General features: G+C 41.5%; 1 protein-coding gene across 1 annotated transcript; it reads left to right on the top strand.

Moving 5' to 3' along the window:
• The first annotated feature begins 321 nt into the window (after positions 1 to 321).
• Positions 322 to 9,229, top strand: LOC111263603 (uncharacterized). The gene is made up of 4 exons (XM_022838829.2): positions 322 to 4,283; positions 4,904 to 5,383; positions 5,892 to 6,048; positions 8,953 to 9,229. Exons 1-4 carry the CDS (start codon positions 3,920 to 3,922, stop codon positions 8,969 to 8,971), a joined length of 1,020 nt encoding a protein of 339 aa, XP_022694564.1. The 5' UTR covers positions 322 to 3,919; the 3' UTR covers positions 8,972 to 9,229.
• The last annotated feature ends 6,009 nt before the right edge of the window (positions 9,230 to 15,238 follow it).

Genomic DNA, 15,238 nt, shown 5'->3' with positions numbered 1-15,238 from the left:
GCTGACAGATTTTCGAAAAGAAGAAGATGAGGTAAATGTCGGCCAATTCGTCATTCAGGGCATCCCTTATGGACAAGCATAATTCAATATTCGTGCTTCTAATTATTTTAGACATCAACTTATATGGACTTGGCCGATATGTGGTGTTTTGACAACTTTCCAGCATCCTGCTTCATTTTAACCACAAATGCCCAACTCTTTCTTGTTTATAGCACAACGTAAGAACGCCAAGAGTCCAAACGCTGCGTGGTGGATTATTTTCACGATGGCATTACATACAATTTGTAGCATATTGCCCGTTCGTAAGTCAGCTTCGCTAGAAATGGAAGAACGTTGTCCTTCGAAATCCCGCAACGGATTGCCTGGCTCGATTTATTCTAGAAGTCAACCTCACGACGGGGGCGGCAACAGCGATACATTATAAAGGTTTACGTAGAGAGATGATGTGTTTATCGGTAGTTGTGATATCGATATTGTTTATTTGCACGTTCCGGCATAGATAAGCCTGATAATCGTACCTACCAATAGAAACAGTTTTAAGCATTTGAATAGAAAATTCAGTCAGCTAGTCGGTTACTCGGTCAACTAGTGTGCTTAATACCATTTTTATTTACAGGTTTTATTTATGTTCCAGTCAGTATTCATTATTATTATATATTCATTATATTTATTCATTATTATCATCATTTGTATTAGAATATCATGTTTAGTAGACTATTGGGGTGGGTTCGAGAGCAGATTGTATCAATTTTTTTCACCGTAAAACCGTAAAATCACCGTAAAACAAACTCTGATTGTTAAAGCAGTGGTAATTGAAGCGTGGCTACGCTTACTACTTAAGGCTCAACAGCTGTCGAAGTTTACGACGTCAACAATGATTGCCCATTTCGAAGGCCATATTTCCACAAGCAGAAGATTTGGCATGATATTGTCAGGCTACCATTTCCAAAGCATGCTGATCAAGTGGACAAACTCAAATAATTTTAAACTAGAATCCCCTTTTATACATTGAGTTATAGCCTTTCCGCCATGATTTATTCACTTTAAAAATCATCTTCGTGTGACCCAGATAAATAACATTGAAATAGTGATGCCTAAAAGTTATGAGATTCTTGATTATAGGACATAAGTAGGCCACACGCTTAGTTGAATTGGGAGCTTTTTTGCAATGTAATGTTCATCGGTTGGTGAAAATGGGTGAAGCATACTTTAGTATTCGATCATCTCGTTCTTCTAATTTTATCAATTATTTTCGTTTGATGTTTTTGAATGTCCAGCATAGTCGCTCGTTTTAGCTGTCTAGGCTTCACTATTGACTTCTGATTCTTATGTTTGGGTCTATTAGGTTTGCTTGCCGCCCATTTCTAGACGTACCTTGTCGTTGCGACCCCCACTAAGGTCAAAGTCTATTCTGCCCGCAACGACAGCCACAGGAGTCGCGTTGAAGGATGCAACAGGCAGATAGGCATGACAATGAACGGGTTTTTGTATAATTTCTTTCATGCAGCGTTTGCATTTCTCAGCCTGCGTATGTGCCAAAGGCTCTCTGCGACTATTGTCGCTGAATCTATATTAATTTATTTGGCTCAAACAGACATTTCTCGTTAAAACTGAGGACATTTTTGATTATAGGACATAAATAGGCCCAGGCAGACGTTCCAGCCAAAAGCAAAGTTCCGCTTGACTGGGTTCGCACACGTGATTGTGTGTTTGTTGCTGACGTTTCCGCCCATCTAAAACATCTGTCACTACTGTGAACCATGGACGAGCAAATGGAAGTCCATGCCATCACCGTTGCCGTTATTTAATGGCCAAGATGCAACATTACTTAGCGGTAGTTGTTGCTATCTGTTCGTTTTTCTACGGCCATCTCCGGCGTCGCTCTATGTGTATGTATCATGTGATATGGTATAGTATCCTCTGTGGAGGCGGAGCCACGCGACTCGATGGGAAAGGGCGGGGTCGAGCCCAGGAGAGCACGGAGTGCGAGACTCCGCAGCAGCAGCAGCAGCAACGAGAATAAGAAATCGGCGTCTCTGACAACACGATGGGGTCGATCATCGGCAGCGTCAACATTCGCGCGGGAGACCGCTGATGGAACAGTGCTGGTGGTGGTTATGGACACTCGGCAAGAACGGTCGGCAAAAAAGAGCGACAAAGTGATCATGCCGTCTCCGAACCAGTCAACAGAGATGGCAGCACGTGGACGGCCTATACGCTTGTAGAGGCTTTCTGGTGTTGGGCGACCGCTTAGAAGAAAGCGTGTCGGGCCCTTAGGACACACCCACAATTAGCTCGATATTAATTGCCTCAGTGCAGTCAGTTGGATGACTATTGGCTTTACCTAATCTCAACACTGGAGGGTGTTCGAAGTGTGTAGCGACTCGGTGATAAGCAAAATTAGAACTCGGTTCAGGATTGTGTATGTAAACTGTGTTAGCAACTATATACGCTGAAGATATTTACGGTTCGATGTGCTTCTTGTTAATTAAGAGGAGTGTCAGTAGGTCAAAGGTTCTTGCGTTCTATAGGGACAACTAAACGAATCTTAGACATCGTGCTATTAGAAGGCGGGGAAAACTTATTACGCACACGTCGGAAGATCGTTTCGACCTTCAAATTAGCAAAACTACTTGAAAATTTGCTTGTTCCCTATTCGATGCCTACATTGACGTTTGCAATCTAACTCTCTCTGGCCACAATGACCAAATCATAAACCACTTTCGAACAAACAGATTATCAAAATGATCCCATAGCAACGGGATACGTAGAAAACGTCCGCGTACATCTAATCGTTGGCGACAGATCGATATTTAGCACTACCAGTATTATCCGAACTTCTCCTACTATATTTAATTATCCGGCTTCGGCGATTTTGCTCCTCCTCAGGATACCATCCGGTATCAGTGACAGTATCATTCACTGTTCGCCTGAGATGTTCGACACGTTTGGACGACTTCATGACACTGCAGAACAAAGAAGGAAACGATTTTAGCTAATAGGACAAAATGATTCCGCCGTAATCGAGACGATTGTGTCAGTTCGCTCAACTGCAGGACCCCTCGCTGTACCAACTTAATCTGTTCCTATAAACTTCGTTCGAAACATCTAGTACGTGAAGTCTCAGCGTGACTCTTCCCTCATTTTCCTTGTAAGCCAGCCACAGCATTGGCTGGTGTGGTAGCCGTCAATTTCGACGTTTTCCTTTGTTCACTGCTTTATTAACCATCTAAAGGTTGCGAACAACTGTCTGGCCGCGACCGGCTGGCCAGCTAGAGTCGGCTATTGATATGAGCGTGGCTGTACAGGATGTTCTAGCTGTTGTTGATCTCTGGTATCGACGATTCGTGGCAGACGGCAAATGTCGATAAGCCCGATGTACGTTCTAGTGTTTACTTGCTTCTAACTGATAGTCCATTCCAGTCGTCAGGCATTACAATCAACAACAATCTCGGTCTTAGCTTGCCGCTGACTGGACGGTAAACATCGCCGCGGCATAAAGTCCCTTCACCGAGAAGTTCCTCTCGTTTGCTGCCAGCCAGTCGCAGTATAAACTGATTTCTATACAGGAGACACTTAACAGACATTCACTGTTGTCGGAAACGAACCGCCGGATCGAGTGAATCAGTCAATGGTCAACGTAAAGCTGACGTAACGTTTTGAACAAACGGTGATGTAAAAAAAAAAGTTAGCGAACTAAAGTTAAAGGTCAATCTTCCAAAAAAAAATAAGTGTTGATTAGCAGTAATTACTTTGAAAGAGTGGTGCGGAAACTTATGCAAGAGTTACAATTCCATGTAGCTAGAAAAACGGCGAGAAACCGAGATAGCGTAACATCTTGAACACTGAACTTGAAATTGCGAGATCAACTTGGCCCCTTAGGTGGAAGAACTTACAGGAAGGCAGTTGTAAAGCAGAAATGGCGTCCCCACCACCGATTGATCTATCACAACGGGCGCAGTGCGACATCGCGGAGGAGATTGACTTCAGCCTGCTTCAAGTCACTCCTAAATCCTATGATACTCAACGTCATGGAAACTTGAAAAGTGGAAATACTGGAGGCCCGCCCCATCAGAAACCTCCGTATAGTTATATTGCGTTGATCGCCATGGCCATTCGTAACGCGCCGGAACAAAAGATCACTTTGAATGGAATCTACAGTTTTATCATGGACCATTTTCCCTACTACCATGACAACAAGCAGGGCTGGCAAAACTCGATCCGACATAACCTATCGCTTAACGATTGCTTTCAAAAGGTTCCACGCGAAAAAAGCAAACCCGGTTAGTAAACAATCAAACAGCATACTTGCCCTTGGGTTCAATGATTTCTTTAGTGGGCATTGCACATCCTAGTTAGTTTTTTAAACGCCATTCTGTAACGATAGTGATTGTCACTCCTGGTTGTTGACGTTTCAGAGAGCTCAACTGATAATAGTCTATTTACAACGAAGGGAAGGCCATGAAATAATACTGTCACCCGTGGTAATATCTCGGTCCTTTTAAGCTAGTTTTATTCAATTCACTACTTAAATATACTGTACAGTCCTCCTTATCGAATAATTAAACCCTTATAGTTAGCTGAAAAGCATACGTGCTATTAAATGATCACGTCAATAATTTAATAGATAAATTAATATAGGTTTCAGTTTCTGCTCAAAACGCTCTAAAGCACCAATATGTGAGCCTATAGGACTCTATCGCCTTGAGAAGGCCGAGAAAGCAACACACCTATTTTAAAAGAACTTAGTAATGATAACTTGTAACTAAAAGCAATTTCATCATTTCGAATAGCAGCTTAACAACTGGGCACACGCTAACGTATATTGAAACGTATATACTCACGAGATGGACGCTTTCGCATTTTATAAACACGTCGATGTTCGGGCATTATATGTTTGTAGGTAAAGGTTGCTATTGGACGCTCGACACTAAAGGAGAGGCTATGTTCGAAAACGGAAACTTCCGCCGGCGAAAAAGACGCCCGAACTTGGCAGTTCGGCATCAAGTGCGTCAACATCTCGCGCGTCAAGTGATTTCTCATGACCAGACGCCGATCTCAAATGAGATGTCTCCCCGAATTAGTTCCACTTACTTTCGGTCTGATGAAGTAAATCTATCGGGAATGCAGTTCTCTGAGTCCGCCGGATCGTCACGTCGGATGCCATTAGGCGATTGCAGCTACCCTTTGGATAAACTAACAGTTCAACAAGAGCTCGAGCTTCTTCGCCGTCTTCAAGGCGTTGTTCCAAAGGTGCCAACATTAATGGATCACGTTCTCCCGCTGCAAATGGCTTTACCTCCTCTAGATAATGGGCCTTCACTTTTACATTATCTTGCCATGCAGAGACTTCTGTTTCAAGGGACCAACTGCTTCGATCCAGGTAAGGCTCAATTAGAAGCAAAATTAAGGCTGACTGCATTTTGAAGCCTATTAATAAAACTTCCTTCATCATCACCTTACGATCTGTGACTTCATACTGACGGAATGCATCCTACAAACCATTCATCATAAACTTTTAAGAGACTTATTGGTGTTAAACGTGTGGTGTTAAAATAACGTTATCGAAGAATGTTGAAGTAATGTTTCGCTCGACCTTTCCTATCATAGCGATTTCCACCCCATAGTGGCCTACTTAAGGACGTTCGCGTGCTAGTTCAGATTAGATTGCTTCCGCCTTAACTAGCATTCGTGTAATAGCTATAGCCGACTTTTACAAACAACTTCTAATGCCTTGCGCAGTTAACTTAGCTCCTTAAACTATGAACCTAGTTATTCGGACGCGTGGCTCTATACCTCGCCCGACTGAATATTAGCTGTATAACAAACGACTACTAAGCTTGTGTTTTAAATGTTTCTTCCTTCTGTCTTTGTGACGTCTTGCGACACAGTACTCGATTCGATACCTTGTAGACCTCCAGAAAAACGACCCTTGAAGTCCTTCAACATTGAAGACATTATTCGGCCGCGGGAAGTAGCGACGGGATACGTAACCTCAGTCAACTGCTCTGAAGCACCGGGAAATATTGCACCACACACCACATTAGAGTAAGCTGAGACAAATGTCGTGCTTTGGAATTATGAGGTGTAATTTCCATAGACATATCTGAAGAGGTGGCAACGCCTTTGTGGTGTCGATTCGAAATGATACTGGCACTGGCTGGATTGGCCGTGGCCTTACCTTCGCATAAAGACGACTTTCTAGTTGTGCTTACCTATGGCTAGAATATATGGAAAAATAAGATCGTCTGATCACCTGTGAGTGGAATATAGGTTTCGTGTGTACATCTGGAATCCACATACATCAGTTAGTACAAATTGATCTATGTACGAAGTGTTCGAGGCGGTGCGTAACCCTGTGACTCCAATCAGAAATTGGCCAAATCGATTGGATGGACCGGCCAAACAGATGTCAGTCAAACAATCTGCCAAAGTCTGTCTGTCGGGCCAACTAAACTATTACAATAAGTACGCAGATACATACGATAGAAAAATAGAACATGGCGGAAATTTTGCAGGTGGGACCGACCCGAGCATTGGCGATGACGACGACAGCAGTAGGAAAAACGGTCAAGAGACTAGAAGTGTAAAAAAGAAAACAGAAATGAAAGAGGTTAGAGGGAATATGAAGGGGGAAATTGACCAAGATATTGAGAAGGCAAGCCGCTACAACGGGAAAATGGTCGCGAACATGCTGTTATCTCATGTGTAATATAAAATATTTGTGTCATGTCTGGCACAGCTTTAATAGAATCCTGTATAACAAAAGGAAAAAAAAAACTATCTTGATTGTTTGTATTATGAGCAACAAATTTAGGAGGCTTCTCGTCCGTACTTGCTTTCATAATGATCACTGACCGGCAGCGATGCCGTTAGAAGGAACACATCGCTGCATATAGGACGATTCTTTTAGGTTTTGAACCAGACGACGAGACGGCGAGCCTGCCGGCGAAAAAGGAGGAAATAGAAAACACAAACACCATGTTTACCCTTAGTTTTGCGGTTTACAGGAAGGATTAGTGAAATCCGGCCCTCAAAGAAGATAGTTGCCAGGCGCTATGTGAAACATACGTGGGACACTCGTTGAGCGTCCGTGTATAGAGAAATAGAGACTAACCGACTTTAGAGAAGCCAACCGGAATGACACACAGAACAAGCATATCACTGTGGCAGCGCAGCTTGTCGAATTGAAGGTCTAACAACAAATATAAACAAACAACTGTATGAAAGACAGAACAAAAAAAAAATCGATGGTAAAGCTGCTAAAAATCGGATTCATAATGAGTTTATAAAAAAAATGCACCTTGATTTTTCAGCTACATTTGTTCTCCACTTTCTTTATGAGCGGACAAAAGAAAAAAGAAAAGAAGTGAAAGATAACTATTGATAAAGACGATGGCAGTACATGACTCAAATGTGACAACTACAGGGTAGAAGCAAGCGTCCATTATTGTTATTTCTATTTATCATTCTCAATATTGACGGATAATAAACGCAATAGCTGATTTCTCCGACAGAGCTCTCCGGCGCCATAGGACGCCAAAACACGTAAAATTTTTTTAGTAAATTTACAGATTTATTTTAAAACAATCCTGCCAGCGTTTCGGTTCAAGGTCTAATCAAGAGACTGTTCCTACAAGACAACCTATATTTAGAACAAACACTGGAGATTATTGTCATTATTTAGCACCTGTGATCTTTAACGAAATTTCACAAGCTGTAGTCGGTAACGAAGCGAAGTTTACCGATCGATCGATCGACCGACCGACCGACCGACCGACCGACCGGTGATTTCATTTGTTCTATCCTGAACTGCATATCAGTTCAGGATAGAACAAATGAAATCAAAGACAAAAGGCAAGCTCCCACGAAGAACTTCTTGAACGAGATAGAACGATAGCTCTTAAACAGAGGAAGGGCAAGGAACGAAAGTAACTGAACCAAATATAGGCTTCAAAGAATCGATCCCTATCATTCTGTTTGCCCTAACGCGTGTGTCTGTGTCAATATGCGTGATATTCAAACCCTATTAATATACAGAGATCAATTCATAGATATCGGTCTCTATGTGAATAAGACTACAGTGTCAGTTCTAGATAGGGGAAGCAGATCGGGCACCGCTGTAACAAAGATACAAACAAAGGAAAAATTGTACCTAGGTAAACAAGTTACTTGTACGTACGGCACTACGTAAGATCATTTAGTGCTTTTCATAAGTGTATTATATAGGTTATCGAATTATGAATGACTGGTGACTGCCGTCTCACGTCACGTCACATAGTACATGTACGGTATGACTAGGTGTACCTACTAATGAAAATATATTGAAGAGAAAAATCGTCCTATCGCTTAATGGTAAATGCTATTTAACACCTGAATTGACTGTTGGCGACAATTGCGGAACATTTTTTTTTGAGAGTGAAATGGGCAACTCTCATTTTCAAGAAGAAGAAGATGCGTTTTGCTGTTGATGACGATGAGTCTGCGAGGAGTATCATGACGCATAGACAAAAAAACGATACGTAACAGAACCTCGACAAATAAAATGTGCAATCCTTTCCAATATTGAGACAACCTAGTGAATTCTTATTTCCTTTTCAAAAGGTCTGAAACCTTATTTAGAGATACCTTAAGCGTAAAATATTTTTCCGCCTTCACCTGTACCATATCGAGCAATATTCAATACAGGTAGACATTTACTACTTGCTTACCGTTCGAGAAAACCAGTCCAAAGAGCTTCTGATATTTTTGCTGATAAAAACACACGTTTGCAATTTATGTTCTATCTCCAACTCGTATCCGCCGTTTAGACCTAGTCTAATTTTATTGTCGTTTTTTGATGAATATTTCCTCTCCCTTCTTCTAGTTGATTTTTTCTACTACGCCACTTCATCCCTCCACTTGATCCCTTCTTCTTTTCGATCAATAATCACATTTGGTGTCTTTTTCCAGCCTTGCCATCGTGTTGTGAATGATAAAGGCAAATGCTTAAGATGAGATCGAGATGATCACGGTACCAGGAGTAGCAGACTACCTGAAGCAGTGGTAAGCCACAAGCGACAAAGTGAAACACTTTGATACGTGGGACGAGAACGGCAATTTTTTTTGCAAATCAAAGATGGATAGCAGCTCACGCCTTAGCCTCGCACGCTCTATTGATAGTGTTACGAACGATGCCGTCTGCTAAAATACAGCCGATATGTGGCAATAGTAAAAAAAAAGAACAAACAAAAATAAATACACATATATATATGTGTGTGTGTGTGTGTGCGTTTTGTATAAATCACTCTTGTCGACATCCCACGCATATAGTCAGCGGTGGATGGCGCGCCATCAGTAACGCAAGCTATCCTGTCGTAGCATCGAATCTACAAGGTATAGCCGTAGCAAAAACAACGCCCGTATCTGAAATTGTTACGGCAACTATATATTAATGTTAATGAACAATTAACGACTGACACCCGCGTAATTTCACGCAGAGACCGTTCGCTTCCTCGCTCACGCAGTTCACAGAACCCGGCTGGAAGACCCATAGGCCAACAGCCTAGGGTAGGGGCCAAGTAGAATTCCATCCATCACAAAGGCGAAAGGAAACTCAGAAAAAAAATAGAATCGGTACGTTGAAACAGTCCGGCATGCAATAACATTAACAATAACAAAGCAAACACGCTACGTCTTCTGGAGCGCGTCGTGTTTTCTTGCTTTTCTATGCGTGCGCCTCGAACACAAACGAAGACAGATCAAAAAGTAATTGGCGTTAAGGTCAACACGGAGACAAGTGACTCTACAAACATGCATTGACGATCAACAACACGTGCTATTCACTTGAAGAGATAAAATCGCTAGAGATAGATATAACAGTAGGAAACACACAATACATACGAGTAATCATAATACTTGAACACTTTAATGTGTTAAGAGGCAATAACAATTACTGGACAAAAGAAACTAATTTTATCTGTTTATCGCTTATGCTACACAATGTTTTTATGTGCAAACTGGGCTTGTTGTGTTGGTGTGTAATGCGGATGTCACAACGAGCTGATCAACGTTGTTATCTTTACTATTACCGCGTGTCCTAAATATGTTCGGCAAGCAATAGCGTCGTCGTTCGAGTAAACCTCTCAATGGATCTAACGTACATCAAAAGGCCTCTACAGCATATATATTGTGTTGAGTTTCTAGTGAATAGAAAGCAACGTGAAGTTGTTACGGTATGTGTTTCCCGTCATCGTTCATAACTTTTTTCCAACAAATCATGCATGCCGTCTCCCTAGAAAGTTATGGGTTTCATGTCGGACAATTGTTCCAAGTACGGTTTGAGTTGTTGCTCAGTGTAAAAGATGAGGCCATGACCGTGGCTGCTCAGCGAACAAAAAAGGTAGAAATTCATCGGCACGGCAAAATCAGCAGAACACTAAGACTGCAACATTTGAGGTTTAAGAGGGCAGCTTTGACTACGTTCGCCGTGCGCTGCTTTGTGTTACCATGAAGCAGGGTACGGTTGGAGTCTGAACCGTGGCTTCCTCCCTGACGCCAACACAACCGATCTCTAGTTTAAGTTAATATACAGTCACTGCTGTCATTGCCCGCGGCAATTCGGTGTAGGAAACTGTCATTGTGGTCGCATGACGCCCGATATCAGACAAAGTGCTGAAGTCCAAAGTTGTTGGATCTATAGAGCTCATGAGGTAGCCGAGCTACGAATATATGCAAAACAAAAAAAAAAACTTCAGATAATTAGCGATGGTCTTATAGCTGCAGGCCATTGTTTTCCATCAATTCCCGGGTTATTTCCAGACCGTTTTCCTTCAAAGACGCTTTCAGATGGTCGGCGAAAGCAAGGACATCCTATACGTCACAGATACTGTTCTCAAGCTTGGCAACCCATTCTTAAGCAGACCTTTTAGCAATAACACTGTTACCATATGCACAACAACAATTGTCCTTTGTCCCAACAATTGGCCGTTTCGACAATATTTTAGCCTTAATGAAATATATGGCATAGAGGGTGTCAAAATTTACATTTTTTTCGGTCTGAAACATTCACTTTCGAAGAGTTCTCTCAAATAATTTCTATGTAATGTAAAGACAATAAAAATCGAAATTAAAATTTCTATATAATATAGCCGCCCTCGAACACCATTCAAAAATAACAAGTGGGCGAAGATTACAAAAACAAGCTTTCGAGAAAAGCCATTGGAATTTTCTTACCCAATTTAATATCAAACATCAATATAAACACACAAGGTCTATAACTGCATGGTAGCAGATGCTTGTAAAGATTTACATATTTAAGGACACAAAAATAATCTTTAGTAATCTAACAAACACTTTCTGTTTAAGCAATTTCTAAGTTATTATTTTATTGGTTCATTAGTAAGCTCCAATATGTAACGACGACCCGAAAGGAGTGATCGACCTAGGTCACAGGTGTTCCCTGCTTGTGCTAATGTAAAGGCGTCAAAAAAAGTGATTCCGACTTGAAGTTTCATCAAGTCACCATCAAGAAAAATCATTTAGTCTTTAGTTCTAGAAAATGAATTTTTAATTTTCGTGTTTTAGCTAATAGAAAAAGCTATGAACGAATGAAAGTTGAAGTTTTCAACGCAATTTAAATTACTGAACATTGTTGAGAAGTCATTAAGTTGTGGTGTTCAAACTTCACTTACTGGTCATCAAACATCATGTTCTCGCATCAACATATTACTTGAAAACTCCCCGGAATCTAATTACAGATCCCTGAGATACAGACAGTCTAGCGCTTCTGATAAAACAAACGACTAAAATACATGTAATTTGAATGAAAATACTGACCATTCGACACTGGCAGTTTTCGCGAAAGACCACATACGGCCAGTTACTATAGTTACGAATAGAGAAACGGATATATCCTTCTATATAATTTTAGCTAAGCTCTCCATCTATTAGGATTATAATACAATTGTTATGGCAGGAAGACTTCGGGCCTTTTGTCACGGCTACGGTTTCATTAGTGGTTCTATCCTGAACGAAAATTGAATGAAAACAGCGTTTCTCTAGACAAAAACGATAGTATTAGTAATAGAATATCTTTTCATCTATGTCGGAGAAAGAATCTCTCGACAGATACCTACTTCAACATCGCTTAGACGACGACACAAAATCCGAGCCTCTCCATATGCTGTGAGCTCGATGGCTACTATTAATGCAGACTCTGCTGGCCACGCCAACGTCCATAGACAGCCGCGTTCGTTGGCTCGTCCGTCTTTCCGCTGCTGCGCCGGCTCTCGGGTTTAGCAAAACAAACTTCATCGCCAACATCGTCATCATTATCAGCGGCGACGGCGGCGGCGGCGGCGGCGGCGGCAGCAGCGGCGGCGGCGGCGGTGGCGGCAGCAGTAGCAACTATCACCGCCATTTTGTAGAACGGTCGTCGCGAAGCATCGCTTAAAGAGTTTAGACAGAGGTAATCGTAGAAATTGACTCTCTTCGTCTTTTTCTGATAATCGCTGTTGCCTCTACGATCCAACCAACGGTGATGATTATGTTGCTGGTGATGACGATGCCGATCATGATGGTAATAGTAATATCAATATTTACTTTAACTCGCGCGCGCGACCGCTCGTCGATGAGTTATGATGACATATAACCGCGAACGCCGCTGCCGCCGCCGCCGCCGCCGCCGCTGCAGCTCGTACCGCGATCACTGCTACACAGAGCCACCACTAACAACAGCATCAACCCGCTAACAACACAAAGGCCTGAGAGAAAAAAATACCCTTAGGTAATACGGAATGATGACTAGTAGTGAACGAGTGTGGGACACTCAGGCCTAGCTAAAATGCGACGTGTGAGCCTGCCTGTGTGCGGTGGCGTGTTTGTGCGTGAAAAGGGGAGACAAAGGAAACTAACTGCAAATAGATTCATTGGTCAAAAAAAGTTCTCGCTGCTAAAAACAGGCTACAGCAGACTTGCTGGCAGAAAGAACAATTGCAATGTAGATAGATCTACTAATAATAAATTTCACAGGGCTGTCGGTGTAGTGACGTAAGGTAGAACATTGCAAGCTTGCCATTATAACGAGTTGCCTGCCTGACCTTTCAGCCAAAAGAGAACAGTGCCAATGGAAGAGTACCGAATCAAGCATGTAGATACATTGCCTAGATAAATATTGTACACGTTTACTTTTTATCCATAAAAATACATCGAAAAGAAAGTGCAGGATAAGGCGACTAACAGAGTGGCAACAATGACTTGATGATGAGACCCGACTTGTCTATACAGGCATGTCAAAATAGCAGTGCAAAATCCACTTTTTCTAGATAATCGAAATTGATGAGTACATAGATGCATCTTTATACATGCATTACGCATATGCATATATGTATGTAATTATACGTATCCTACGATTAAATCGATCGAGCATGCGGGAGAATGCTGAGAGGAACTCCGTTAACGTAGGTTTTGTAACAAGCATAGGTCGCGTTCTAGCTGAAGTGGTGACTGAAGGGTAACATCAGGTGGTGGATACGGAAAATCTCAGCTTCCCCTGTAGAACCGAATCTTTCGAATCAAAATAATTACTGAATATTTGCAAACATCATTAAACTGTAACAGTATGAGTCATGGTAGTTTGCACAGAGCCAATTCAAGTAGTAAGCCATGAGGGGATGTACCAGTACGCAAAAACAACGTTTATAGTAAAAGGGTTTACGAAGCAAGTAAAAGATCTTCAGTGTTGATATCCTCACGTCCTGCAGAATCGCATATGAACGTTTTTAGCAGCCTTTTTTTTTTTTTTTCTACCGACGTGCCTTAATCTAGTCTGTTAGTATGATTTCTTTTGAATTTGTAGCTCTGTTTTTATATTTAGAGCTTGAACATGACTGTCAACGTGTGGAATACACAGGAAACAAAGAGTAAGCGAAATTTGAGAAAAATTGATCTATGTAGATACAATTTTAGTGTTTCTCGAAGCATTTAGGTGTGCATTGTTCCCTATTTTTATGACACGTACATTGTGCTATTGGTTCGTTTCGTGTTGGAAACCAGACATCTGATAGAAGACTTAACGGCAACGCGTACTGTAAAACTCTCATTCATCTAGCAATAGTTGTTATCTAATAATATTGCGGTTAGTAGTAAAAATGTTATGTACCCGCTTTGCGGACTCCCTCATCTACCAACGAAATGTTTTGCGAATGATGTTATAATGGCTTCATTAGATAGAAAGGCATGACCTTCAAAACTCAAGCCTTCACTTCCTTCAAACAGAAATCCATTGATAGAGGTCCTTAGGCATAAGCATTCTGGGCTTCATCTTCATACGAACCCGAACGACTCTTCGGTAATAACCGAAGTGACTCGTGACAAAAATCCAATCCTGACACTCAATACATTTACATTTTTTTCATAGCATTGCTCTTTACGGGACGACCACCATTTTATCAGCGTTTCAGATAAACCTAGAGCATACACCGATAAACCGTGTCATAAGCACATTTTTGCAGTGGTTATGGGCGAACGTGTTTGGTAAGATTCATCTATGAATGAACTAAAGCGGGCTGGAAATCATAGCTGGAAAAAATTTTGCGACAATCTACATTGAGCTCCGCCGACAGCATGGCCATAATTAATGTCTATACTCTGAAGCTACCGTGACAAACTAGACAACAACCATTTTTCAACATAGATTTTTCTAAACTCTACTGCATCTCGTTACCTAATGCCGCTTGATTTCGGATATAGTAAAGTTGGGTAAACGAGTCAACTGAAGCTTGGATTATGTACGACGAAGTAGTACTTTTAAACTCGTATTAGATCTTCGTGGCCTTCCTCTATGAGACTGCTTGCTATTCACTTAAAGAATCAACTATATTGAACTGATTTTAAGGCCAGCGGCGCCCTATGTACACGTAACAGGCCCATCGCTAAGTCTGAAGAGTCTAGTTAAGAGAGAAGCGTCCACGCTGTATTTTTCTATGCTACTTCGGCTGATATTAATCAAGCATGACAATATGTAAAATATATTATTTGTTGCGGATAAATAGACACATAGCCATAGGCCACAGGCATATACATGAGCGTTCTACACTAGCGTGAGCAACGCTAATCGTAAAACGCTCGTGTTGGAACCCATGTCGAACCAAGTTATTTATTAAATAACAGTAATCATACATTCACATAATATGAAACGTTCCTTCGTTTTTACACGTTTCAACACTTTGCTATTATTATCCGTATCGAATTTAAATGC

The sequence above is a fragment of the Varroa jacobsoni genome, unplaced genomic scaffold (assembly GCF_002532875.2).
Source record: "Varroa jacobsoni isolate VJ856 unplaced genomic scaffold, vjacob_1.0 scaffold_776, whole genome shotgun sequence".
Classification (NCBI taxonomy): domain Eukaryota; kingdom Metazoa; phylum Arthropoda; class Arachnida; order Mesostigmata; family Varroidae; genus Varroa; species Varroa jacobsoni.
This window is presented reverse-complemented; position numbering and strand designations above follow the sequence as displayed.